Raw genomic sequence first — 27,498 nt, forward strand, 5'->3', positions numbered from 1 at the left:
TGTTAATTGTCATTAGTTCCAGGTGTCCCTTGTCTTCCCCTCATCAGTTCCTGTGTATTTAAAGTGTGTTCTAGTTCTTGTCCTTTGTCAGTCGTTAAACGTCATCCTGTCCTCCTGATGTGTCGAGTCCTGTGATCCCCAGCCTTTGTTTAATAAACCATTTTGAGTTACTTTACTCCGTGTCTCCTCGCTCCTTCGTTCCCGTGTTCCTCGTGTGTGTGAACCGTGACAGAACGACTGACCTAAAACAGTAAGCGGCGCTCCTTCTTCCGTGTTTTGTACAAAGACCACCCTTCTGTGAAGTGTGCCGGCCGCGCCGTTGTCAAGCGCCAACCGGGGCTTTCTCCAGCCCGCTGACCGGGCCGATGTCAAGCCCGCTAGCCGGGGCTATCTCCAGCCCGCTGGCCTCGCCGAAGACAAGCCCCCCGGACGCTCAGAACCACCCCGTACCTATGGCAAGCCCGCCAGCCGGGGCTATCTCCAGCCCGCTGACCAGGCCGATGGCAGGCCTGTCAGCTGGGGCTATCTCCAGCCCGCTGGCCACGCATATGGCAAGCCCATCGGACATTCATGTGGCAAGCCCGCCAGACGTTCAACACTCCAGTTCGCCGACCACACCTTCCCAGAGCTCGCTCCAGTGTCGGCCCAGGCCCCAGAGTTCGCTACAATGTGGACCCAAACCACACCTGTTCCCCCCGATCCAGAAGAGGATGCTAGGGGTGAGGAGAAGGATGTCGGCTGTGGTCCCAGAGTTCGTTCCAGTGTCAGCCCAGGTCCCGAGTATAGCCCACGGAGGGCTCCCGTTCCGCCGATCCCCAGTTCTGCCCAGGTTCAGCCCAGGAAGGGCTCCCGACCCCCAGTTCCGCCCAGAAAGGGCTCCCGACCCCCAGTTCCGCCCAGGAAGGGCTCCAGATACCCCGCAGAGCCTAGGAAGGGCTCCCGATCCCCAGTTCAGCCCAGGAAGTGTTCCCTACTCCGCCATGTCCTCCTGTGGTCCCTTTTCCGCCTTGGCACCCAGAGCTGACAGATCCACCATGGTGCCCCTCTCTGGAGGCCTCCCGTCTGGGAACCCTACTCCTAGAGGTCTCCAGAGCGCCCACCCCCCCTCCCCATTGGATGTTTTGGTGGCGTGAGGACACGCCTTCTGGGAGGGGGGAGTAATGTCAGACTCTGGGCCAGGTTTTGTGTGTGTCTTTGCTCCCTATGTGCTCCGTCTTCCAGTTTCTCTGTCTCGTGTTTTGAATTAATTGTTCCCAGGTGTTTCCAATGTTAATTGTCATTAGTTCCAGGTGTCCCTTGTCTTCCCCTCATCAGTTCCTGTATATTTAAAGTGTGTTCTAGTTCTTGTCCTTTGTCAGTCGTTGAACGTCATCCTGATGTGTCGAGTCCCGTGATCCCCAGCATTTGTTAATAAAACCCTTTTGATTTATTCTACTCCGTGTCTCCTCGCTCCTTCGTTCCCGTGTTCCTCGTGTGTGTGAACCGTGACAGAACGACTGTTTCCTATGTTGATTGTCTTATTAGTTCCAGGTGTCCCTTGTCTTCCCCTCATCAGTTCCTGTGTATTTAAAGTGTGTTCTAGTTCTTGTCCTTTGTCAGTCGTTAAACGTCATCCTGTCCTCCTGATGTGTCTCCTCGCTCCTTCGTTCCCGTGTTCCTCGTGTGTGTGAACCGTGACAGTCTTTCACTGTCGTCACTCCTCCTTTTATACTTCTGGAGCTGCTCCGTGGGACTCGAGACCGGTGAGTGGTGCAGGTGTCGCTGATTATCAATTACTCCACCGGCCTCGCTCCATTCCCACGGCTCTCGGCCCCGCCCCCACTCGTCACAGTTGTTTACTATATTTTTGTCATATACTGCTTTTCATTTATCTGTAGTAATTAATGTAATTATTTCCAGAAAAAAACTGAGACAAAGAAACAAATTAGGGAAAACAATTTCAACTCTAGTCAGAAAATGTTAATACATTTTAAAACTGTACTCCAGTGCAATCCCATTTAACAGACAAATGATTATTCAGAACTGATTCTTTTTAATGAGTCAGTTAAAAGATTATTCTTGAACTCACTCATTAGCTGTTTGAATCTGATTCATTTAGTCAGTGATTTGTTCAAAGTTCATAACTGACTCCCACTGAATCTTGAATCAGTGATATGAAATGAAATGAACCGTGAACCACTACTGTGATTAAACTTTAGATTTATATGAGTCTTATTTCAGATTCATGAGACTTACATGATGCTTATTTTCACAATTTAAAAATAAAAAAATTCTGACTATTTCAATTCTGACTTGTCCTCACAGTTCTGAGAAAAAAATTGTGAGATACACTCTTAAAAATAAAGGTTCCAAAAGGGGATTTTCACAGCGATGCCATAGAAGAACCAGTTTTGGTTCCCCAAAGAACCTTTCAGTGAACAGTTCTTAAAAGAACCATTTTTTTCTGAGTGTGAAGAACATTTTAATAATCTAAAGAACCTTCTTCCACCATAAAGAAGCTTTTGTGGAATGAAAAGGTTCCATGGATGGTAAAGGTTCTTTGTGGAACAATTGATGCCAATAAAGACCCTTTATTCTTAAGAGTGTAAAACCTCAAAATTAAGAGATAAAAATTCACAATTCTGAGAAGAAAAGTCAGAACTGTGAGATAAAAAGTTGATTGCCTATATCAGTTCAAATGTGTCATTCAATGCAACTCTCGCTTTGTTTTCGGTATGCAGAAGCAATGATACTAAAACACTTGCCATAAGCACATAACACAACACACTGATAAAGAAACAGACAGCGTCCCACTTCCTGCTGACAGGGGCAGGAAATTGAGTTTGTCCAGAACAAAGGGAGAGAAGGCGCGTGACAGAGAGAGACAGCGAGGTTCAGTATTGCCTCTCATTAAGGCAGACAGTCAGAGCTCATAAGCGCTGTCATTGATATGCATGCGATCGCCTCAGCCCATCCATCTGCAGCGGCACACGGCTGCTCGTCTATTCACTCAGATATGAGAAAAAAATTAAAGGGGCTTTTATGTTTTATCTGTCTTACTGCTGAAAGGATGGAAAGACATGTACTGACAAGCAAAACAGTGAGCACCTAGACAATTCAATCACTTTAAAGCTAAATACTAAAGATATTCCACCACCTCGCTTACTTTACTGCAGTGATAGCATGATATGGAAAAATATCAAGAATAAAGCTGTATTGTCATTGTAGAAATAAAGTTACTAGTGTTATATAGCGGATGTAGACATATTGCATACACATTCATGTCTGGTTGCTGTTCATATCTTTTGATCCTACAGTATATCTGCTATTGTATGGCTTTTTATGTTCTCTATATTCAGACCAATGATATCAAAAACTGCGTAACAACAATTTTCCTTTTTTTTTTTCTTTTGCACTCGTGCACACAGTGTATGTGCTGGCTTACTTTGGTGCTTGAATAACAATATAAATAACAATAACAACAACAACAACAATAATAATAATAATAAATGTTTCCTGAGCAGTAAATCAATATATTAAAATGATTTCAGAATGATCACGTGACTGGAGTAATGGCTGCTAAAATTATAGCTTTGCCTTCACAGGAATAAATTACATTTACAGCTCTTTTAAATGATAATATTTCACAATTATTACTGTTTTATAATGTATTTTTGATCAAATAAATGCAGCCTTGCTAAGCATAATGGACTTTCAAAAACATTCTTTCAAATAAAATCTTTGGTAGTGTATTTGTCAAAAACGTTCTTTTTGTAATCCAGACAATGAACTCTTCATATAGAATTTGTACTTTGGGAATCCAAGTTACAGTTTTCTTGCTTAAATTCTTGCTCTTTCTACACCTTTAAAATGGATCTTGCGCATGCCTATCCATAAAACGTTCCACCTTAGCTTTCTCAAGCGTCTAGTATTGTAAATGTGGAAGAAGAAGAAGAAAAAACAGTGTCTACCACAGTACCAGCAATGGCAAAACTCAATCGCTCCCATTATAATCAACAAAGCTGTCAGTCATCAAAAATCAGTTTTGCACTTTTGCACAGTTCTGCTGATTGTAATAGGAGTGATCTTGTTTTATTGTGTCCCTCAGATAGACTGTGTGTGAGAGACAGAGTCAGACAGACTGACAGAAACAGTCCAGCTTTAAATGGAGGGACATTAACATTTTGACAGACAACAATACATGCTGGCACACAGACAGAAACTCGTTCTTATTCTTTGGCCAATTCTGTTAGATAGGTCTCGCAGAGTCCAGAGATGTTTACTTACTTCATTATTGAGAAGGAACCACAACAAGAGGTCAGGGTTTGGCTGGTTAACATAGCCCAGTTAACCCCTTCAGGTTGAAAGCTGTAACTACAACATTCACATGACATTTACAACTCAGGTGATAGGCTCAAAAATGTCTCTGCTAAGTTCCCATGAGCAAAGATTCAAATATCTGATTTTAAATCACACGCACCAGCCGAGAAACAGTCATTAAGATAAATGGGAATTCTAGTGGACTGCTTCCTCTAGTTATTATAGATCTCCTTGTGTCATATATGGCCCACAAACACAAACAGATCCTCCCCATTGTGATATTTCAATCTTCCTGTCCTCATTCTCTGCTAGTCTGTAGTCTTTTATCTCAGTGTGGATGTTTTCTCTTTGTCATTCTGCACAACATTACCCCCAGCATGTGTGTGTCCACTCTCCGCATGCTGTATATTCAGACTGTCACCGCTGCCTACACCCACTCTCATGTTCTTTCTCTTTTACACCAGCCTCCTGCAGGGTAAAAAAAAAACACATAATGTAGTTTGATGTATAACATCCATAATAGCAGACGCACTCAGGAGGAGGAATACATACTCCGATGAAACCACAAGTGTGAGTTGTTCCTGAGTTAATCATGTTTAAAGCAGACATTTTCTACACTAATTTTGGACCATCATAATTTGGAATTCAGATCAATTCAGATGAATCAACCGATTCATACATCGCGAAATGTGTTAAAAGTTCACCCAAAAATGAAAATGTGCAGAAAATTTACTCACCCTCAGGCTATTCAAGATTAGATGGGTTTGTTTCTTCATCAGAACAAATTTGGAGAAATGTATCATTGCATCACTGGATCCTCTGCAGTGAATGGGTGCCGTCAGAATGAGAATTCAAACAGCTAATAAAAACATCACAGTATGTAAAAAGCTGTGTTTGTAATAAAAATTAATTATTAAGTCATTTTTAATTTCAAACCATTGCTTTCAGTTAAAATATGAGTTCATAACAAATAATATAACTTTCTCCAGTAAGAAAGTTGTCTCATCTGAATCGGGAGAGAAATATGCAGAGTTCAAGCAAGAGTTGAAAAGCCAAAAGAATTTGAACAGATTTGGAGAAAAATGTTTCTAAACAGGTATATTGGTGGATTTTGATGTGAGGACAACAGTGGATGGACATTTTCACTGGAGAAAGCGTTACTCATGTCCAGAAGCAATGGTTTGAAGTTAAAAATGTTATAATGTTTGGTTTGTTTGTTTTTACAAAAATGCAGATTTTCACTTCAAAAGATGTTAACAGATCGACTGGAGTCGTGTCGATTACCTGTGGATTATTGTGATGTTTTTATCAGCTGACTGGACTCTCATTCTGACGGCACCCATTCACTGCAGAGGATCCATTGGTAAGCAAGTGATGTAATGCTAAATTTCTACAAATCTGTTCCGATGAAGATACATTTCAATAGGAATCTGTACATTCAGGAGTTTCGTATGAGGGTGAAAATTTTTTCCCATATTTTCAAATTAGTCATGTAAATACAACGCATTGACCAATAGAAACCTGCTTGGTTTGAAAGTGACTTCTGTGTGCTTTAGTCATTGCTACGCTATTGACAATAGTCAATGAACCTTTTTTGTTGGTGAAATTTGCTAGTGCACCTTAATACTGTACACTACATACTTGTGGTAGCTGAATGCATAATCAGATTAATCTAAATATTTATTAAATGAACAAGCAAGAGACTGCAGAACTTGACAGGTGTTTAAATTATGTTGAGCTTTCTCCACATGAGCCTACTTGCTCAGCTTACATGAACACAATATTTCAGCTGTGACAGGAAACGTCCTCAGTGGAAATAAAAGGAAACATTCTCAGTGACTTTGATGGCTGGGGCCCAACTGGTAGGGGCCCCGGTGGCTGGATCTTTTCTAATGAGAAGAGACATCATAATATAATGCACTTATTATCAACCAGAGTTATAATCCAAATGTGAGCGACAGAGGGGGAAAAATGAGAATGGGAACAGAGCGAAAGGTGACCGGAAGGTTTTTCTCCGCCTCCCAGAATGTGGAGGGATTTCTGCAGCCTCTGTTATGTGATAAGAGAGAAAATCAAAGAGGGTCATTATAGAAGAGAGAATGAAAAATGAGAACAAAGGACAATGGATAAAAAGGGCTAAAGATTTGTATGCGGTTTGTCATGTGCATATTCAAGTCAACGGACAATAAACAAGTACACAAATGCACACAGTCACACAATTAACTGTGCTGACGGTAAAAATATCCCAATAAGATTTGAAACTAACTGAAATCCAGCCAAAAAGACAGAGAGAGAGAGAGAGAGAGAGAGAGAGAGAGAGAGAGAGGGAGATAGAGAGAGAGAGAGAGAGAGAGAGAGAGAGAGAGAGAGAGAGAGAGAGAGAGAGAGAGAGAGAGAGAGAGAGAGAGAGAGAGAGAGAGAGAGGGAGTTACATGATCATTAAAGAAGGGAGAGAGAGAGAGAGAGGGAGTTACATGATCATTAAAGAAGGGATAAATGAACCGATGGAGTTATTAAAGGGTGGATTAGTGTCATTCAATGTGAAATAAGGATGTATTTTACATGCTTGAAAACACTGACATATGTTTGACTTTGAGACACTAAAAATGTGTAATTAAAATATAAAAAAAAAAAATTGCATACTTGAACATTTGCATAGAATACAGGCTAAGCTAGCAGGCCAAATTCTAGCAGTATGCTAAGCTAGTACATTGAACAGCTAGCTTGCAAAATCTAAGCTAACTAAAACACAAACAAGACATTTTTAACAACAATAACAAATTTGTTTTTTTTTCATACTATTATACACTATTGCTCAAAAGTTGGGGTTGGTATGATTTTTTAAATTGCATTTTTTTTTAAAGTCTCCTATGTTCACCAAGGTGGCATTTATTTGAATAGCGTATAATTTATAATACTGTAAAATATTACTATAATTAAGAAAAAAATCTATTGAAGTCTTTGCTTTAGTCTTCAGTGTCACATAATTGTTCAGAAATCATTCTAATATGCTGATTTGGTGCTCAAGAAACATTTCTAATCAACGTTGAAAACAGTTATGCTGAATATTTTTGTGGAAAAATAGGATTATTTTTGATGAATAGAAGGAACAGCATTTATATAAAATAGACATCTTTTGTAACAAATGTCTTTACTGTCACTTTTGATCAATTTAATAAGCTGCTAAATAAAAACAAATTTCTTTCAAAATAAATGGAAAAAACAATAATTAAAACTCTTTCTGACCCTAAACTTTTAAATGGTAGTGTAAATAAAGTATAATTAAAAAAAAAATGTTCAGGTGATATCAAGTGATTTTCATTACAAATCACACAAACTACCAGCTGTCAGAAAATCAATCCAATCTGGAGCTTTCATTACTAGTAAAATAACGATCTTTGCCCAGAGGGTTAAATTAAAATGGTTTGAAATCTTTCCAATATTTAACGGATGCTAGTTCTCGCCAGTAGGTGCTAAGATGTCAGGCGGTCCTTAATCAGGTCTGTTTAACCTTTCTGTAACCTGCAGAACTGATACTCAAATACATTTTCATTTGCAAGTGCCGCTTAGGGGGAAAAAGAAGACGTGCTTTGACCTTTTATTTAACCGTTAGTAATCTAAAGCTCCTAAACGATCGCATTCATGCTTGCCGACCCTTCCTGTGCTTTACGTGGAGTGTGTGTGTGTGTGCTTACACATGAGGCCGATAGAATGACAATGAAAGAGATAAAGAGACACACTGTCTAGAAGAGTTATTCAGGTGCAATACAGCATGGTAATACCTGCTGGTTTGACTTGAGTCCATTTTCATAATCATATAAAGAGAACCAACCCTACCAGACAAATTCAATTCATACCGCCAGCAATAGAGCTGTGTATTCAGCATTCATTTTCAGAAGAATACACTTCATTTCACCGGCCAAAGAGTGTAATTTTGTTGACGTTGTTGGACTGCTGTAATAAAGATAAAGCAAAGAGAATGTTTGGCATAGAAAAAGTCACAAAAACAGCCCGGTGTCAAACAGAAATGCAAACATTTAAATGCAAAGGATTACATGTGTCATCCAAGGCTGTGTGCGATTTCACGCCGTATTAGGCATCGGGAGCTATTTGAAACAAAGCTTGGCTGGAAAAGGTCATCTGTCAACTGTGTGTATACCGAGGAGATCAGTGTAATCTTACATAAACACAATCATGAATGTCGAGGTATGTACAAACACACGCATTTGGAATATAATGACCTGACGACTGTTCTAGGTGGTCGCTAACACTCCTATACAAGAATAGTTCACCCAAAAAATTAAAACGTTTATCATTTGCTCACCCTTATGTTGTTCCATAGGAAAATCAAAAGGAAAATCGTGAAGAATTAAAGGGTTAGTTCACCCAAAATTGAAAATTCTGTCATTAATTACTCACCCTCATGTTGTTCCAAACCCGTTAAGACCTTCGTTCATCTTCGGAACACAAATCAATATTTTTGATCAAATCTGAGAGCTCTCTGACCCTCCGTAGAGAGCAATGCAACTGCAATGTTCCCAGGTCCAGAAACATAGCAAGGACATCGGTAAAATAGTCCATGTGACATCAGTGGTTCAACCGTAATTTTACGAAGCTACGAAAATACTTTTTGTGCGCAAAGAAAACAATAATAACATAATTTATTCAACAATTCTTCTCCCCGAGTTACCGTCTTCCGCATTTTGGAGAGTACCCCAGAACGTAATCAACATAATCAGCGTTGTTTACGTTCAGCATGTGCGTGCTGTCTACTGAACGTAAACAGCACTGATTACTTTCATGTGCGTGCGTGCTCATTCCCCTGGGGGGAAAAAATACGGAACTAAGTCACACAAATTTGGAGGGTGAATGACAAGATAATTTTAATTTTTGGGTGAACTGTCTTTTTAAGACTATCCATGCTAAAAGCATCAGTATCCCGTCACGCTTCCTGCTGCTGAATGTGTGAGAGCATGGTAATGTTTCATATCAGTGTCAGAACACCCTGTATTACACCACATCACTAAGCTCTCTGCACAAGTTCACTGTCTCTGTCAGTATCAATCTCTCTCCGTTTCTCTTAGCGAACTGATCCTTTTAGTTCTTGTGCATCCGAAATGACTCACACGTTCCGTCTCTTCCTCGAAACTCTTCCCACTGCGGTGCACCTCTAAACCTCTCTCATTCATTCCCATTTCAATTCGACATCAAAGAGGCGAATCAATGCTGAGCCACTAACGTTCACTTCTACAACAGCGCCCTTCATCGCAACCTCATCTTCATGGTTGTATCATTTATTCTCATTCCTCCCTTTTCTCCCTCAGACACATGAGGACTTTCTTTCAAGGTTTTCATTCTGATTTGTTGCATGCACAGACATACACAGTAACGCTCATGTGCACATGCATTTATTTCCTCTGTAACCTTTAATGTAGCCTTGCTGTCTAAAATTTTTCAGAAAACAGTGATTTTTTTTTTGTCAGGATTCTTTGATGAATAGAAAAAAAAACAATATTATTAATGTCTTTACTGTCACTTTTGATACATTTTGATCAATCTTGCTGAAAAGAGTATCAATTTTTATTCATTTTATATATTTATAAAAATTTAACCCAAACTTTTTAATGGTAGTTTATGAGTTTCCAAAAATCTTGAATGATTTCAGACTTGTTCAATCAGTATGCCTTATATTTATAACGTACTATACAGTATATAATACAGGTGTATTAAATTATTCTAGAGAAGTAGCAATGTCTGATTAATGAATGAGTCATTCTTTTGAGTCAGAATCAGTTGATCTATTCAGAGAACTGCTCTGACTTATTTGTATACCTACGTTCGTATTTATAATATACTGTGTAGTATATAGAATTAAGAGCCCATAACTTCAGATTATGCATCATATAATTTAACTTAAATCATGTAAAGGTTTTTTTACACTCACATTTCCCACCTGTGTTAATTCTGGACCTTCTAATTATTACTAAAATTGACAATCAAATAAAATGATAATCACATACATTAGTATTTCTGTACCCCTGGGTTACATGGATGGTGTTTTAGTGTTTTGTTTCAGTAAGATAGCCTTACTGAAAATAACCTTAAATAATAGCCTTACTGACTTCTTTATCTTGACTAGCAAAGTCAACCAGCTGAGATTTGCTAAAGGTCCATCAGCTGGAACAGCATGAGCCTGCATAAACTACTCTAAAAATTCATAATGTTCCAAAGTGGTCTTTTTTAGCATTGAAACTTGCACTGATCGCATGTTCTTTTCCTCACCTGTCTTTCCATAGGCTGTGGTCTGGAGTTTCTCCTGGTGCTGTGTGGTTTAGAGTTGACCCAGGCGTGTCCCCGTCACTGCATCTGCTACGACTCTCCCAGCACGGTGAGCTGCCAGGCTCACAACTTCCTGGTGGTTCCAGAGGGAATCCCGGCTCAGAGCGAGCGCGTCTTTCTGCAAAATAACAAGATCCAGCGACTACTGCAGGGCCATTTCAGCCCCACCACCGTTATGCTTTGGCTCTACTCCAACAATATCTCATACATCCAGCCCTCCACATTCATGGGCTTCACCCGCCTGGAGGAACTCGATCTGGGGGACAACAAACACCTCCGTTCTCTGGCTTCTGACACTTTTCAGGGCCTGACCCGACTCCATGCTCTGCACCTCTACCACTGTGGCCTAATCACTCTGCCCGCTGGCTTATTTGAGGGGCTGCACAACCTGCAGTACCTCTATTTACAGGTTTGTGTCCCTCAAATACTAAAACAATAACAGGGAATAGCTGGTGGCATTATTTATAATGTGCTACTATAGATATTTGTTTAGAAGCAATCATATCATCACTATATATATATATATATATATAGAGAGAGAGAGAGAGAGAAATACAGCAAATAAGTGCCTGTTCTGCTAGGTCTGATGTTCTGTTTAAATATATCATATTTAGGTCCTCCTCAGCCAAATTGAGTGTGAATTTATAAGACGCTTGGCTTGGCACGGTTGTGCTGACACTTTAGAAAATCTGACTGGATACAATACCATTTTAAAGAAATCAAAAATGCCCTTCTTGAATGGATATCCTTTTTTTTAGACTGGCAGTGCTCCCGGTTGGAACTGTTGCTTAGGAATCATCTGACTTGTCAAATAAATCCAGATAAGATCTGCTCAAAATGTTCAATATCAGCCTTGGCAGCAAAAAGTGCTGCACTAAAACGATGACCAGAGACTATATTTTGTTCTAATGAAAATGTCAAAAAAGGAAACATACTATTCGGGTGCAAAGAACATTGCGGACACACGACTCTTGGAATTTGATTTATGTTTAAGGTTAAGTGCTTCTGACATTTTATGAGGTTTCTTAAGGCTAGTCATATATTCGAGATTATGGATATTGTGGTTAATCTGATAAAGATCATAGTGCAATAAAGGGCTCAAATAATAAAGACAATCCAAAATGTTTTTGACATGAAAGCCTCTATGTCCTTCATTTTTTAAAATTGCTTAATATATAATATAAAATTCTCTATTATCTATTCTCCAATAAAATGTGCCAAGAAAAGCAGTGTCTTCCAGTGCTTTCCGCTCAGCTTGTTTTGCCCCACTTTCACAGTATTTAGCTTTCCATATAGCCCATAACCTGATAAAAGAGGCGTACTGATGAGGATGGATTATTGTGAGAGGTAGTTTGGCATACATATGGAATTTACTTCCATATTTCTAATAAAAAAATTAATAAAAAATGATTTACACATTAATTGCTCTCATACCAATCTTTGCAAAACCTGCACTGTCACGCATGCCTATTCATCATTAATACCAATGCAGAGGTAAAGAGTTCACATATTGTCTATAAATATGTTTACCTTCAACCCACTGTGTCCTGAGAACACCATGTATTGAAGGCACACTGGATTTTGAAAAGATTATTATAAAAGGAATACATAGAAGAAAAGGGAAAATCTAATATCTAATATGGTCCAGTATGAATATCCAAGGTCTTCCAATTTTATGATTCATCTTTGAACTGCCTTATGAAAAGGACACAGAAGCAATTGCATGATTTGAATTGCTCCTTTCCTTGAATATGTTTTGCAGTTTTATTTATTTATTTCCCAGACAATGACAAAAATATTAATGATTAAGCTATTTTAAATTATGAAAAAATGTGCAAGTAATATTTTTCAAATACAAACACATCTACTGTGAGATATAAACAATACACTTACAATGTTTTTAGCGTTTTATCAATGTTTTCTCATTCAAATGGTCCAATCATAGTTATTTGAGCTGATTGAGCTGTTTTGTCGCAACATGATTTCAGTCAGAGTAAAACGGGCTAAAATAAATCCATACAACATGATGAATTATTGAGTACATTTGCCAGGACATTTCATCAAAAGACAAAAACAGTAACACTGTCGCTTTGGATATTCATATCTGTGACTTGTTTTTTCTGTGCCTGTTACTGACTGTTGGTGTTTATCTGCCGTTCTACAGAACAACCAGCTGGAGTTTCTTGAGGATGACATGTTCATTGATCTTCTGAATCTAAGCCATTTATTTCTGCATGGAAATCGGCTGTGGAGTCTCCACCAGAACACTTTCCGTGGCCTGGGGGCCCTTGATCGCTTGCTGCTCCATCAAAACCGGCTCCAGTGGGTTCACAAACAGGCTTTCCATGACCTGCGCCGCCTGACGACTCTCTACCTGTTTAACAACTCTTTACCTGAACTTCCGGCCGAAAGCTTGGCTCAGCTGCCAGCGCTGGAGTACCTGCGGCTCAACAACAACCCTTGGGAGTGCGACTGCAAGGCTGTGCCGCTCTGGGATTGGCTGCAGCGCTTCCGTGGCTCCACCTCCTCATTAATATGCACGGCTCCGCCAGAGCTGGTGGGAAAGGATCTGAAACGGTTGACAAAAGAAGAGCTTCCCTCCTGTACAGGCTCAGAGTCGCTCCACCAGAGCAAATCCAGCCAGGGGGACGTGGGGGTGTCACTGAAGAAAGATCATCATCATCGATCGCGCAATCATCATCATCCTCACCTGCCACATCAGGATCAATACTACCCCACCTCCCCGTCGCCGCTTCCTCGACCGCCCAAGTCGGGACGCAACAGGAACTGCACAAGGCATCGAAGCCGCAAGGGCAATGCTCAGAACGAGGTGTATAACCTGAAGGAGTTAGCCAACAAGGAATCGGACGACAAATATGACCCGTCAAAACCGAGACGAAAGAACAAATGCATCCCTCGGACTTCAGTGGGTCCCCCTAGTGGCGTGCAAAGAGTGAATAGCAAGGCGGCATCCCTCTTGGCACCTTGTTTCATCATCCCTCTTTGCTTATTGGTGTGTCTCACAGCCCTTATTTTCCGCTGAGCCTTGTGGAAGCGTCTACTAATGGTTTTCCCGAACAAACTCAGCCCTCTGTCTACTCTGGCTCCTACACTTCAGTGTGCGAATGTGTGTGTGTGTGTGTGTGTGTACGTTAATGTGTACATGTGAGCCCCTTTCGAGGGACAGAGGATTTGTGCGAAGTTGCAGGCCTGGAATTAAAACCGAGATGGCAAGAAACTCTGGGATTTGTGGGCGAGAGACGGGACACTAAATGGACTACTCCTCGATCATCACCATTTCCTGTTGCTCCAGGGCATATTCAATAACAAAAGAAAAAAAACAAATACATTTGTTAACTACATTCAGTTGTACATCACAGAATAATTAGCAGCTCATTGTGGTCAAGCTCAACACCATTAAAACCTCCGAATCCCTGTCCTGACCTTCGAACTGCACACAGGCTGCAGCCCAGGGTGGGAGATACATGTGAGCAAAATACATAAACCAAGCATTTACACAAATGTATACAGGGGCTGCTTCGCTAACCTGTTAGCATCTTAGTGGTTTCTGTGGGAGGGTTGTTGTTAACACCTTTAGCACCTGACAACATAAAAATGAAAGCCAAGCACACAACAGAGCAATTGGGTTCGTTCTGAGACTTATTTTTTTACATATAAGAAATATAATTACAGTTGCAATATTCACACATTAAAGCTGGTTCACACAGCCCCAACAAATGCTAACAGGGTTGATCCAACAAAACAAAAAGTTGCTGTTTACTGTCGCAGCGTGAATTAGAGCTCAAATTCTACTGTTCTAAAGCTGCTATGCTGGCGATGTCAGTAAAGAGAAAGTAGAGTTGATGAAGGATTATGGGATGGCTTTGGGTTTGTGTGTGTTGTTATTCGTTGATTGTGCCCTTAAGATAATATTTTGCATAAAAACCGGAAGGCAAAAGTTATTAAGACATGAAAAGGTCAAGTGGAGCTCATGCAAAAAGCATCATGTGTTATCTGTTGCTCGGCTGCAATAATGTGCTAACCTAGAAGGGAAATAACACCAACACTACATTAATATCTGCACATGGCACAGTTTGGGGAAATTAAACAGCAAATTTCACAATGGGAGAAATACAGCTGTTCAGTCACAGACGTCAAGTCTAACCTGGAAGAGTAATTTGCCATAGGTTCCCTCAGGAAGTTCTTAACGGTTTTTAGCGATTATTGATTTAAACCACTATGGAGAAAGAAAAGCATCTCAAACACTTAGATATTCTTGTCATTATAAATAGCACTAATGAAGTAAAGTGCAAACACTGGGCACCTGTATATATTTTACGTTTTTTAAACTACACATCTTTCATTATTATTAAAAATAATTATATATATATATGCGGTTTGTATGCGGTAACAGTAGTTTAGTTGATTACAGTTTACAGAAATTAAATGTTATAGTTTCACATTAAATCTAACAGACGGAATTTATTAGACTATTTATTTCCAAACTGGGGTTTGGGGACTAGGGGGCCACAACTGAGTGTGCAATCAAAGTTCTGAGAAGAAAATTCTGAGAAAAAGTAAAGTAAATAAATAAACAAGATTATTAATAAATATATATGCTATAATGTATAGTAAATAGTAATACGGTATGTTGAGTGGATGGTTCACCCAAAAATGAACAGAAAATAAATGCATACATGTTTGAAATGACATGAGGAGGACTAAACTTTATTAAAGTACCGAATAATTACATTAAAAGACTTGTTCTATGAACATAATTTACATAGTCACACCCACATCATGGATTGTTTTATCAATACGTTGTAAATAAGTTGATAAATAAGGACAGCAACTACAGGTATCACAAGTATGTGAGTTTACATGCTCAATAGGTCAAACAACCTTTGTAGGCCTTATGTAGCCACTTGTTAGCCATTTTAAATATATAAAAAAAAGTTCTAGAACAAAATGTGAACAATAATGTTATCCACAGGCCTTATTTTACCTATAAATCAGAAACTACTTTCTAAAAACCCATTAGAAACTCCAGAGGGAACTCATTGTCCAAAAATGGCAATTCTCGTACAGGTTTTTTTGGAGTAGGCTACAAAGTGAAAAGGTCCATATAGAAAGTCAACACAAGTTCTGAGGTAATAATCCTTGCAATCCAGATAAATCCTTGCAAGCCATAAAACAAACTTGTCTGTCACTCACGCTCTCTGACCCCTGCTGCTGTTGAGCCATCAAACATTTGTCTGTATTGGGATCCTAAAGCTGAGAGTTATATTGTCAATGGAAAAAGTCCCCTTCTGGACAGGTGGGGTAATAGCACTTCCCCCACCTCTACCTTGTCCCTCCTCAAAGACTCTCTACCTTCATACAAAAGTGAGAATATTATGACATGTCCAATGTGAACATTTATCTGTTTGAGAATATGTCACTTATTGACTAAAGACTATGTGTATGACATTGTTGAGGGAAGGAGGAAGTTATTTTGTATTCATGTACTTTTTCTTTGTACATTGTCGTCAAACTGCAATTTTGAACATTGAAGTGCACCATACTAACACCTTCCTCGTATTCCTCGGCCTGTCCTTCATCTTTCTTCCTCCCTTTTTCATAACTCAACCTTTCTGTCTGTTATGAAATGCCACCAGACTCAAAAGCTGTTTCTAAAGAACATTAAAGACGCTGATGGTTTTGGATGACTCTCTTTGGATTCTGCTTGAAAACAGAATAAAGTAGAAATCAGATGCTGTTTAACCAGGGAAATGATCACACAAGACAGAGCTTTTCATTTTCTGGAGTTACTGCAGAAACATTTCATAATAATTCACATTAAATCTCTAGGCTGATTTAAATTCTGATTATAAAAGGCAGACAAGATATAGCGCTTTCTCAATTTCATATATTTGACCTATTCACACACACACAGTGGGAATAATTGAACTGATATATATTTCAAGCATAATGTCTTCAGGGACTTGCATGACATCTCCTTTCAATAGACAGACATATTTTATTGAATTCTGTCACCCAGACAGACAGTAAAGCCTGCTCAAACTGTTGCTATGTACATTATGAGAGTAGTTGATCTGAAATGGAAAAATGAGTGTAGAGGAATATGAGTTTATGCTAATACCTGCTATAGCGCCCCCTGTGGTTTGGGCCAAAGCTAAAACGCTTCAACTGTGTTTGTTTTGGTTTTTTTCCTCACAAGAAACAGACAGCTCAAACTGGTTTGTCAATTCAACTTTTAGTGCTTAATCCAGTTCTGTTCACACATACTGCAGTAATTCACAGAAGTAACAAATACTTAATGATCTATTTGAACGTTTATCAGAGTTGTGTCTTTTCTGTATGTACAGTGCAAGAAATCAAATCTCAAATCCAAATGCATTATCTTGGAAATAAGCCGCATACCAAAATATTGCAACCTGCCTACTGTATTGCCTCCATAAACTGTATATCTTTATGAGGCGAGCCCGAACAACAAGCCCAAAGACGCTTAATATGTGTTGCTTATAATAATTGGACATGGCAACCCTTCAAGAGTGTGCTCTTCAAAGCAGCCTTCCAAACAAACAAAACATGATGGATCTGTTAACGGTGGTTTAGTTAAAATCAACGAACATAATGAGTCTTTGATAACTGTAATATTACTTTGATTAAAAATAGTAAATACCAATGCGCAAGAAGCCATAACGTTGCTATGGTTATCATGCTGTCAATCATCACAGTTTCGAGGGTGGGTTCTGATCTGTACCCACACGAATCTATAATTTAGGTGACTCGCCCCATATTTAAACGCAGTTGTCACTCCCATAACTGTACAGTGTGTACGTGGTCAATGTAATACAAAGTAGAACAAAATGACAGTGTTTCACTACAAAAAGAATGGTTGACACGGAAGGTCAGGGAGATTGTTAATGGAACTTGTAAGGAAAAATTGCCTTCTTTTCACCCTTGGCACCTGATGAAAAGTGGTCTGAGAGTTGGGATAAAATCGAGTTTTGTTTTGTCATTCGCGAAGAGAAGAACTTTATGCAAGACTGCGGTACAGACAGTCTCTGAACTACATGAAATATCAGCAGTCTGAATCTCTTTCCAAAGCAACTGACCTTCTCTTTCTGTTATGCTTATTCCTATGTTAAATATTGGTGAAACTTCATGACATGACTTAAAGTCTGCAAACAGTATGATATTGACTGGAAAAGCAGTCCATGCGTGTAACATTTCTGCAGTATATACACTGTGCACAGTTAGCAAATTTTCTGTATGCATGGAATATCTGGATGACCTTCTGCATTTTCCAGACTATGCAATACACAGTGAGAGCACACTGTGAAAATACAGTGTCCCACAATGTAATGCACCCAAATCTATCTTCAGATTGGCACATAAACGCCAATCTCCTTTTTAAAACAATGACTTGGTTTTTGAGACATTTATAGACCAAATTTAATTAAAAATCCAAAATAACTGTTTTTATTTCTAACTTACCATGAATGAATTAAAGATGCAACATATAAAGTCGCGTAACAACAATGAAACTTTTCAATGTTTTATACTGTTTCACATGCTATTAAAAAGAAAAAAATAGAAAGTAAACGAAAATAGTTTGCCGTATACAGTGGCTCTATTTTAAATATTAGCATATACTATAATATTAGTATATAATGTATACTAGTATACATTTATTTGATAATATTGTGTAATATTATTACAATCTGTATTCTATTTATAATAGAATCATAATATATTTTAAAATGTAATTTATTTCTTGGTAAAGATGAATTTTCAGCAGCCATTACTCCAGTTTTTAGTATCACATGATCCTTCAGAAATCAATCTAATATGCTGATTTGGTGCTTTTGATGATGAAAAAGAAGAAGTAATTTCTTAAAAAAACAAAAACCTTACTGACCTCAAACTTTTGAACAGTAGTGTAGATACTGCAAAAATGTATGATAAAAGTATGATATTCCATATATAGCCAGTATAGAACTAGTATTCCATTATGAACACAGCCTGAGTCGACTTCATTTCTAATTTAAAATTCTAATACAAAATTCTTTACATATAAAGAATTTATTTAATAATTAAATTATTCATTTCATTCACATCCCAAGTTAAACCAATCCTTGCTTGCCATCCCTGAAAAGAAAACCAGAAACTGCAGTCAAATCAAGAGTTGATTTCCTCAAGTATAAACCCTTGTGTCTCTGCTATCAAAACATTGCTTTGGTTGTTTGAGCATCACAACCAGCCCAACAACAGCAACAATGAATCAACTAATGGCATGAATTTGGGGGTGGGACTATCTGATTGACTGACCAATAGCAGAAGGGGTTCATGAAACTTTGATAACAGCCATTATATGACAGGTCCATTAAGTGAGGCTAGTGGTGTGGAAACACACACTTCACTTTAACTTTAGTCTTCACAAAAAAGCACTAAGCCTCTGCAGATTTGCATTCTTTATTCGCTACACACTCCATCTTCTCGTTAGGGCAGTGCAATGTGTGTTTAATTAAATACAAGCATATTAAACACAAGCATATTAAAACGCAAGAGGACAATGAGGTGAAGGAGTGCCCCTCATAGAGTCCTGGAGCATAAGGGCTGATGACACTTCAAAAAATGAGTCTGAGCAGGAAAGGAGGCAGGTGGGGACGAAAAAAAGAGGTATGTGAAGAGAAATGAAAGGGCTCTTTTGTTTCTTCTGTCTACCTACTGAATCCCTCTTGCCCTTCGTCCCTCTCCTCCGTCAGTCCCTGCCTCCCAGATCAATCATAAATCTAATGTCGCCTGTTCTCCTAAAGCTCTTACTTTCTATAATCCTTTTATCCTGGTTATTTACTAATTCAATAGTTTCCTTCTGAGTCCAAGGACACCTGGCAGCATGACAAAGCCTTATGAGAGGAAAATAGATAAAACGGAGAAATTGAAAAACAGGAGGAGGTGATGGTATGGGTGAGATAGCAGCACCTCCCACATGTAGGGGATGGCAGTGCATGGCCAAAGGCAAAGTATGATGCAGCAAAATGAATTACATCTTTAACTTTTCACGCAATGTCGTCTTAGAAGAATGCCATTCATCTGGGACCAAATGCCTTGGATGGCTAATGGCTCGTTCTTTGTGGGAATCGAACCAGAAACCATCTGTTTCCAACCTTAAGGTACAGTATTCACTATCATCACAATAATGCAATGCTGCAAAACACCAGCTGTTTTGAGATGCACCTTCGAGCGTACTGTTTTTACAAAACTTTTACATGGAAAAGCAATGTCACAAAGGAAACCTTTGTAATATCTCAATTGTAATATCTTTTCTTCACTCTTAAGTTTCATTAGTTTCCTCTTCACAGTTCTCCTCAAAAGTTTCAGGGGACAAAAATCAATTGTGTTCAAAAATGTCTAGAATAAAAATCAGCGATTTCAATAAGAACCTAAAATTACTCATCGAATACTGTCAAGATTAAATTATCCAAGCCAAGGCTCAGCAGAAAAAGCTTCCAGGAGAAAGGGAAAGAAAATAAATAAATAAAAATATATTACTTATTATTATTATTATTTACTTGCTACTACTACTACAACTACTATTCCTACTACCAATAGTAAGCAAATAAAATAAATACATTTAAAATGTTAAAACAACACATAATTGTTTTTGTTTTTTTGACAGACATGATACAAGTTTAGAGGAAAAAAGGTAAACAAAGAAAAAAAGGGAAAAAACAATTATTATAATAAAAATAATAATAATTATTATTATATAACAAGTAAATAAAAAAACTGTTAAAATAAAAAGTTAAAATCTATACATTTATCAGTTTCCATATAATATTGTTTTAACAGCACACTCATTATTTTATTGACACACATGATACCAAAAAAAAAAAAAAAACCTGACTGGCACCGATTCCAAGTTGCTTTACAGACTCTCTCAATCGACGAAAAAGTAACCTCTGAGTGATAAAACTGTCCTATGGGTTTATCTCAGTTAAATGCCATCAGTTTAGTGTCACTTCTCTAATATGTTTCTCACTCGAAGAGCACAGTTTAGTCCTTTCATGTTTATGAGAGCACAGACATGTTGAGAACTCTAAAGTGTCATCTAAAAAGCCTCAGTGAGGAGCTCTTACAGAATTCCCAGCACTCCTTTCACTGACATGAGCTCAGTGACTCCAGATTTGAACAAGTGACTCCAGAAGTTTCGATGTGATCCTCTCTTAGTACTTCTAAATCCACTGTGCTGTCAAGTCAAAGCTACGCTTAACTCAGAGACGCAGTGAAAGAAAGAGAGAGAGAGAAAGAGGGAACAAAAGAACAAAGTCAAAATGAGAGCCTAAATCTCAGCTAGAGTCTTTATAAGACAATTGTGGTGAAGAGGAGCTCGATGCAATCACTGACGCAGAGCTTAAGAGATGGTTCATCACATGCATCTCCCAGACTGAGAGAATCACTACAACATTGGAACACACCAAAAAGCGGGTACTTCCGCCAATAGTTCTAGGAACTATGAAAATGTTCCTCTGGAGCGAAAGCCCCTAATAATATGTATTTATTTGCATACATCCTAATTTCAGAAGCACATTTTTATCTCTTACATGCCGAACGTTTCTGTATATATCCATCCATACATCCATTTCTCTGTCCATAAACATTTGAACTTAAAAACATTTGAACTTGTTTGAAAACTTTTTTGATAGCTGGATTATTGTGGATTTTTTTTAGATATTTTGATCAGCTGTTTGAACTCTCATTCTGACAGCACCCATTCACTGCAGAGGATCCAGTGGTGAGCAAGTGATGTAATGCTAAATTTTCCAAATCTGTTCTGATGAAGAAACAATCTATGTCTTGGATGGCCTGAAGGTGAGTACATTTTCAGCAAATTTGGGTGAACTATTCCTTTAACTGCAGTGAAGTAACAATAAACAATACTTCTACAGCATTCTTAATCTTGGTTCATGTTTTTAGTATTTACTGTACAAATACATTTTTAAAATCAAAAGTTGTATCCGTTGACATTAGTTAATTTACTGTGAACTAACATGTAGAATTATATTTTATTAATCAACTAACATTAACAAAGATGTATAAATGCCTTAAAAATACATTGCTTATTTCATTTAGATAATGCATTAACTATAATGCTAACAAATGAGACTTTGTTGAAAAGTGCTTATTGTAATCGAAAAATTCTTTCCAATAATACATAAGATGACTATCTGATCTGAATAATGATTTTATAACAATTTCAAAATTTATGTTTGAAGATGATTGTGTGTAATTTGCAGTGATTGGTAGTAACTGATTACATGTAATCTGGATTACGTAATCACATTCCCAAAATTAAGTACTTGTAATTAGATTATATTAAATTTTAAAATACCCGTAATCAGACTAAAGTTATTTCTTATTGATTACATCATTACATATTATTCACACAACAGCAATAAATCATTCATAATTTATTGATTTTCCCAATTTTTTTTCAAATCTTTTCATCTAAAATAACAATGAATTGAATTAATTTCCTTTCTCTTTGTATTTTTATATCAACATGGTACAAGATTATGCTATTTAAATCAATGCGATAAATGAGTTAGGTCAAAAGTAATCTAAAAGTAATCAAAAAGTAGTCAGATTATTTTACCTACAATGTGTAATGTAATGGATTACGTTACTTACTACAATTTTTGTCATGTAATTTGGAATCAGTAATGAACTACAATTTGCAAGTAATCTACCCAGCACTGATCATTTGTAACTGGTAATTAACAGCAGCAGGCAGAGCCTAAAAGTAACATTAATTTTCATTGTCGGTAAAAATATTTATGGTTATTTATGATTGAAAAAGAACAAGAAGCCACACACTGAATCCAATACAGGCTGAAAAACAAGCAAGCAGACGTTTCAGTGACTTGACTTCAGGGAAGAAGAAAGAGAGACTGTAACCCAAATGGAAAACAGAAATTGAAAAGTTGAGTCAAACCCACGTCTGTTCAGTCTAAAAATGTGCACATCCTTTGTATTCCCACTTCATTGCTCCCTGCATCTCACTCAGTTCTCATTCATTTTCACAGACGTTTCTCTGAGACTAAAAAAGTTTTGTTTGGACGAACTAATTTCGTACCAACACACGCATAAGGGTTTACAGAACCGCCCATATAACAACAGAAAGCCCAGCAAATCATCAAATCATTGTGCTCATTTCATTTATATTTATAGATACTTGATGATCATATCCATCCTCGTTAGTAGGACATTAATATTCCTTAAACTGGCAGAAAGGCATAAATATAATCCTCACAAATCTTTTCACTGGCAACAAAACCAAAAATTCTCCATGGATAACTACTCACGTCATATTTCAGGACGATTGGACCATCGTGTACCATTTTGCCTGAAATTTTGATTATACTGTCTTGCAGTGATTCTTCTGTTGTCTTATGATGATTATGGGAATTAAATGAAGGAAACTTATTATCATGCGTTAATGAACAGTGGGTCAATTTATCCAGATTAATAATCCAAGTTCCCTTCCAGCTCATCAGATACAAATAACACTTGCAGACAATTCATAAACTCACATTTCAATGAGTCAGTCTTCAGTCTTAAATTAGTACAGCCATGAGCTTCAGATGTCAGACAACCTGAGCTATTTTATGCCATTTAAAGCACCTCTACAGTATTTGCATAAGTCACCACGCTGGCCACATTCATTTGTTAGCAGAAAGGATGAAGAATGGCCCAAAACAGCATCCTCATTACTAATCATACAGTATATCACCGGAAGCGGTATTACCATACTGATTAAGGCCCTGCAGTCAGATTATTTTACCTACAATGTGTAATGTAATGGATTACGTTACTTACTACAATTTTTGTCATGTAATTTGGAATCAGTAATGAACTACAATTTGCAAGTAATCTACCCAGCACTGATCATTTGTAACTGGTAATTAACAGCAGCAGGCAGAGCCTAAAAGTAACATTAATTTTCATTGTCGGTAAAAATATTTATGGTTATTTATGATTGAAAAAGAACAAGAAGCCACACACTGAATCCAATACAGGCTGAAAAACAAGCAAGCAGACGTTTCAGTGACTTGACTTCAGGGAAGAAGAAAGAGAGACTGTAACCCAAATGGAAAACAGAAATTGAAAAGTTGAGTCAAACCCACGTCTGTTCAGTCTAAAAATGTGCACATCCTTTGTATTCCCACTTCATTGCTCCCTGCATCTCACTCAGTTCTCATTCATTTTCACAGACGTTTCTCTGAGACTAAAAAAGTTTTGTTTGGACGAACTAATTTCGTACCAACACACGCATAAGGGTTTACAGAACCGCCCATATAACAACAGAAAGCCCAGCAAATCATCAAATCATTGTGCTCATTTCATTTATATTTATAGATACTTGATGATCATATCCATCCTCGTTAGTAGGACATTAATATTCCTTAAACTGGCAGAAAGGCATAAATATAATCCTCACAAATCTTTTCACTGGCAACAAAACCAAAAATTCTCCATGGATAACTACTCACGTCATATTTCAGGACGATTGGACCATCGTGTACCATTTTGCCTGAAATTTTGATTATACTGTCTTGCAGTGATTCTTCTGTTGTCTTATGATGATTATGGGAATTAAATGAAGGAAACTTATTATCATGCGTTAATGAACAGTGGGTCAATTTATCCAGATTAATAATCCAAGTTCCCTTCCAGCTCATCAGATACAAATAACACTTGCAGACAATTCATAAACTCACATTTCAATGAGTCAGTCTTCAGTCTTAAATTAGTACAGCCATGAGCTTCAGATGTCAGACAACCTGAGCTATTTTATGCCATTTAAAGCACCTCTACAGTATTTGCATAAGTCACCACGCTGGCCACATTCATTTGTTAGCAGAAAGGATGAAGAATGGCCCAAAACAGCATCCTCATTACTAATCATACAGTATATCACCGGAAGCGGTATTACCATACTGATTAAGGCCCTGCTCAAAGATTCAGAAAAGTTTTCCGTGGTGATATTAATATTAGAATTAGAAGAGTAATCAGCAATATTCCATCTGTTCCGGAGCCTCCTGGATCCTCTCTGTCTGTGTCAGAACCTGCCCAGAGGCTCTGTGGTTAGCAGATTGTTTTGCGTTTTGAATCTAGACCAAGATCTGATTTAGCCCAAAGCAGGCGGCTCGGAGCTCTGCTGATCCACCTACTTTTTAACTGGCAGAAGGACAGAAACTGCCTCGGTTTGATTTAACAGCTGTGTTCTGTTAAGACGACCATAAAATTAAGTTGAGAATTCTGTCATCATTTACTCACCCTCATCTCGTTCCAACTCCATATGACTTAATCTCATCTGTGGAACACAAAAGGAGAATGGTTGTTCTTTTCCATGCAGTTAATATAATACAAGGAAAAGGGGAACCGGAGCTTTCAGTTTTCAAAAAATTATCATAAAATTCCAGCGGTACAACAAGTTACAAAATATATTTTCATGCATGTCCCATTTTATATATTACATTAGTACTTATTAAGCACATATTCTGCAGAATCATATTTTACGTGCCTTAACCCTACCCAATAACTAAACTTAATGACTACATTACTAACTTTTAATAAGCAGTAATTAAGAGTTTATTGAGGCAAAAGTCATAGTGAATAGTTAGTTAATAGTGAAAACTGGACCTTCATATAAATAACGTGTGTTGACATATGTGACCCTGAACCACAAAACCAGTCATAAGGGTTATTTTTTCTGAAATTGAGATTTATACATAATCTGAAAGCTGAATAAATAAGATTTCCATTGATGTATGGTTTGTTAGGATAGGACAATATTTGGCTGAGATACAACTATTTGAAAATATGAAGAAAAAAAAAATATATATCAAACTATTGAGAAAATCACCTTTAAAGTTGTCCAAATGAAGTTCTTAGCAATGCATATTACTAATCATCAATTAAGTTTTTATATATTTAAGGTAGGAAATTTACAAAATATCTTCATGGAACATGATCTTTACTTAATATCTTCATGATTTTTGGCATAAAAAAAAATCGATAATTTTGACCCATACAGTGAATTTTTGGCTATTGCTACAAATATACCCGTGCTACTTATGACTGGTTTTGTGATCCAGGGTCACATATACAAACTGTGCATTCACAAGTGTTTGATTTGTAGTTTTTTTTCAGTCATTTCAAGATTTTTCAAGGCTACTTCAAAAATGTTTTATTTAAAGCTGCAGTCCGTAAGTTTTGCCTCTTTGTCGCCATCTCTGTTTGAAAACCTGCAGTTGCAGCTGTGTGCGGAAATATCTAGCTTGCGTCGGTTGTGCGGTGGCACGGCTCCAGCGCGGATGAATCTAATGTTTTGAGGAGTATGTGTGGCAGTCAGTCACCGCACCGGTGTGGATATTGTACTTTTCACTCACAGCTTCTAGCCTACGTCTTGGAATATATGACTCAAATAAGCATTTTCACCGGATATTGTCATCTGAACAAGTAAGTAACAAGTCTGCCACGTTTGTTCTGACCAACTGAGGAAAAAAGCATTACAATAAATTGCGCTACCAATGGTGATTTAATCTAAATGAGCTCATATCACATCAAACCGTGCAAATTATTATTATATTTTATTCTCAAATTGTTAATGTTATCAACATCAGCATTGCGTGACTATGAGTATAGTGTGTATAAGCGAGTAGATTTCAATTTCTGTACAGTCTACTCTCTAATTGTCATACCACTCGAATTTCATATTAAGAAATTATTTTAACCCAAAAAGCTAATTATGCTCCCTTCGAACTGGTTGTCTTTAAAATACAAATCTTGTGTAATCCCAGGCTATCTGTAATCAGAAGCACATTTAAAACTGGAATATAATTAATTTCATTCACATGTGTTTCATAAACACATAATCCTTTCTGGATTACAATCCGCCATCAAAATGATACATTTAATTATTCCAGCTGCTGTGAGAAAAGGCTATAAACGATCGGCCACCTGCAGGATCCTCACATGCGATAGCCTAGTAGCCGGGACAGCTTCTTTACGTTTATAGACGTGACGTAATGATGCAGCGCCATGCTCGAATTTCCCGCAAAAACCTACCCGTACCACTCAAATTAGAAAACATTATTATAAACTGACCGTTGTGAATCAGGCTAAAGTAAGGCGATAGTTTCGAACACTGGCTGGTTATGTACTTGCTCAAATATTGATTTAGGATAATTTTTAACCAAAAAAAGTAAAAAAAAAAAAAAAAGTTTTAGTTAAACATACTAAAATATTCAAAAAATATCAAAATCAGCTGCAGAAATGTACTGTACTGTATATAATTAAAGCTGCTAAGTGTATATAGCTCTGTTATGAAACTCTAGATGGCACAAGCTGATAGGTTCTAACTCAATTTGATATAATCACATCATTATTTAAATGGCGCAGCTGATTGGTTTCTTTTCACATCAGCAGCCGATGAGCTTTCTGCTCAACATTCAAATACTTGGGTAGTGTTGCTGTAGTAGTTGCAGCATGCTTCAGAAACCCTCCACCTTCCCCAGATCCATAGATCTGCTACGGGGTGATTTCATGTATGTATTTCATATACTGTATGTTATATGTGCAGCTGCAGTATTTCCTACATGCTCACCACATATATTTATATATAATATAAATTATATGAATATAAATAAGTACATGTAAATATTTTCAAAATATATACTCTATGTGTGTGTCTTTATATATACATAATAAACATACACAGTAGACACACATACATTATATAAACAAAAACTTTTATTTTGGATGTGATTAATCGCGATTAATCGT

General features: G+C 37.6%; 1 protein-coding gene across 1 annotated transcript in view; it reads left to right on the plus strand.

Moving 5' to 3' along the window:
- LOC107686183 (reticulon-4 receptor-like 1) overlaps positions 1-14,025 on the plus strand; it is a 104,330-nt gene extending 90,305 nt beyond the window's left edge. The window contains exons 2-3 of the mRNA XM_016483090.1: positions 10,596-11,047; positions 12,803-14,025. Coding sequence (XP_016338576.1) covers positions 10,596-11,047; positions 12,803-13,681 — 1,331 coding nt within the window. The 3' untranslated portion in view covers positions 13,682-14,025. The remainder of the gene's footprint in view (positions 1-10,595; positions 11,048-12,802) is intronic.
- The last annotated feature ends 13,473 nt before the right edge of the window (positions 14,026-27,498 follow it).

This window comes from Sinocyclocheilus anshuiensis, unplaced genomic scaffold, assembly GCF_001515605.1.
Source record: "Sinocyclocheilus anshuiensis isolate Anshui unplaced genomic scaffold, SAMN03320099.WGS_v1.1 scaffold437, whole genome shotgun sequence".
Taxonomy (NCBI): Eukaryota; Metazoa; Chordata; class Actinopteri; order Cypriniformes; family Cyprinidae; genus Sinocyclocheilus; species Sinocyclocheilus anshuiensis.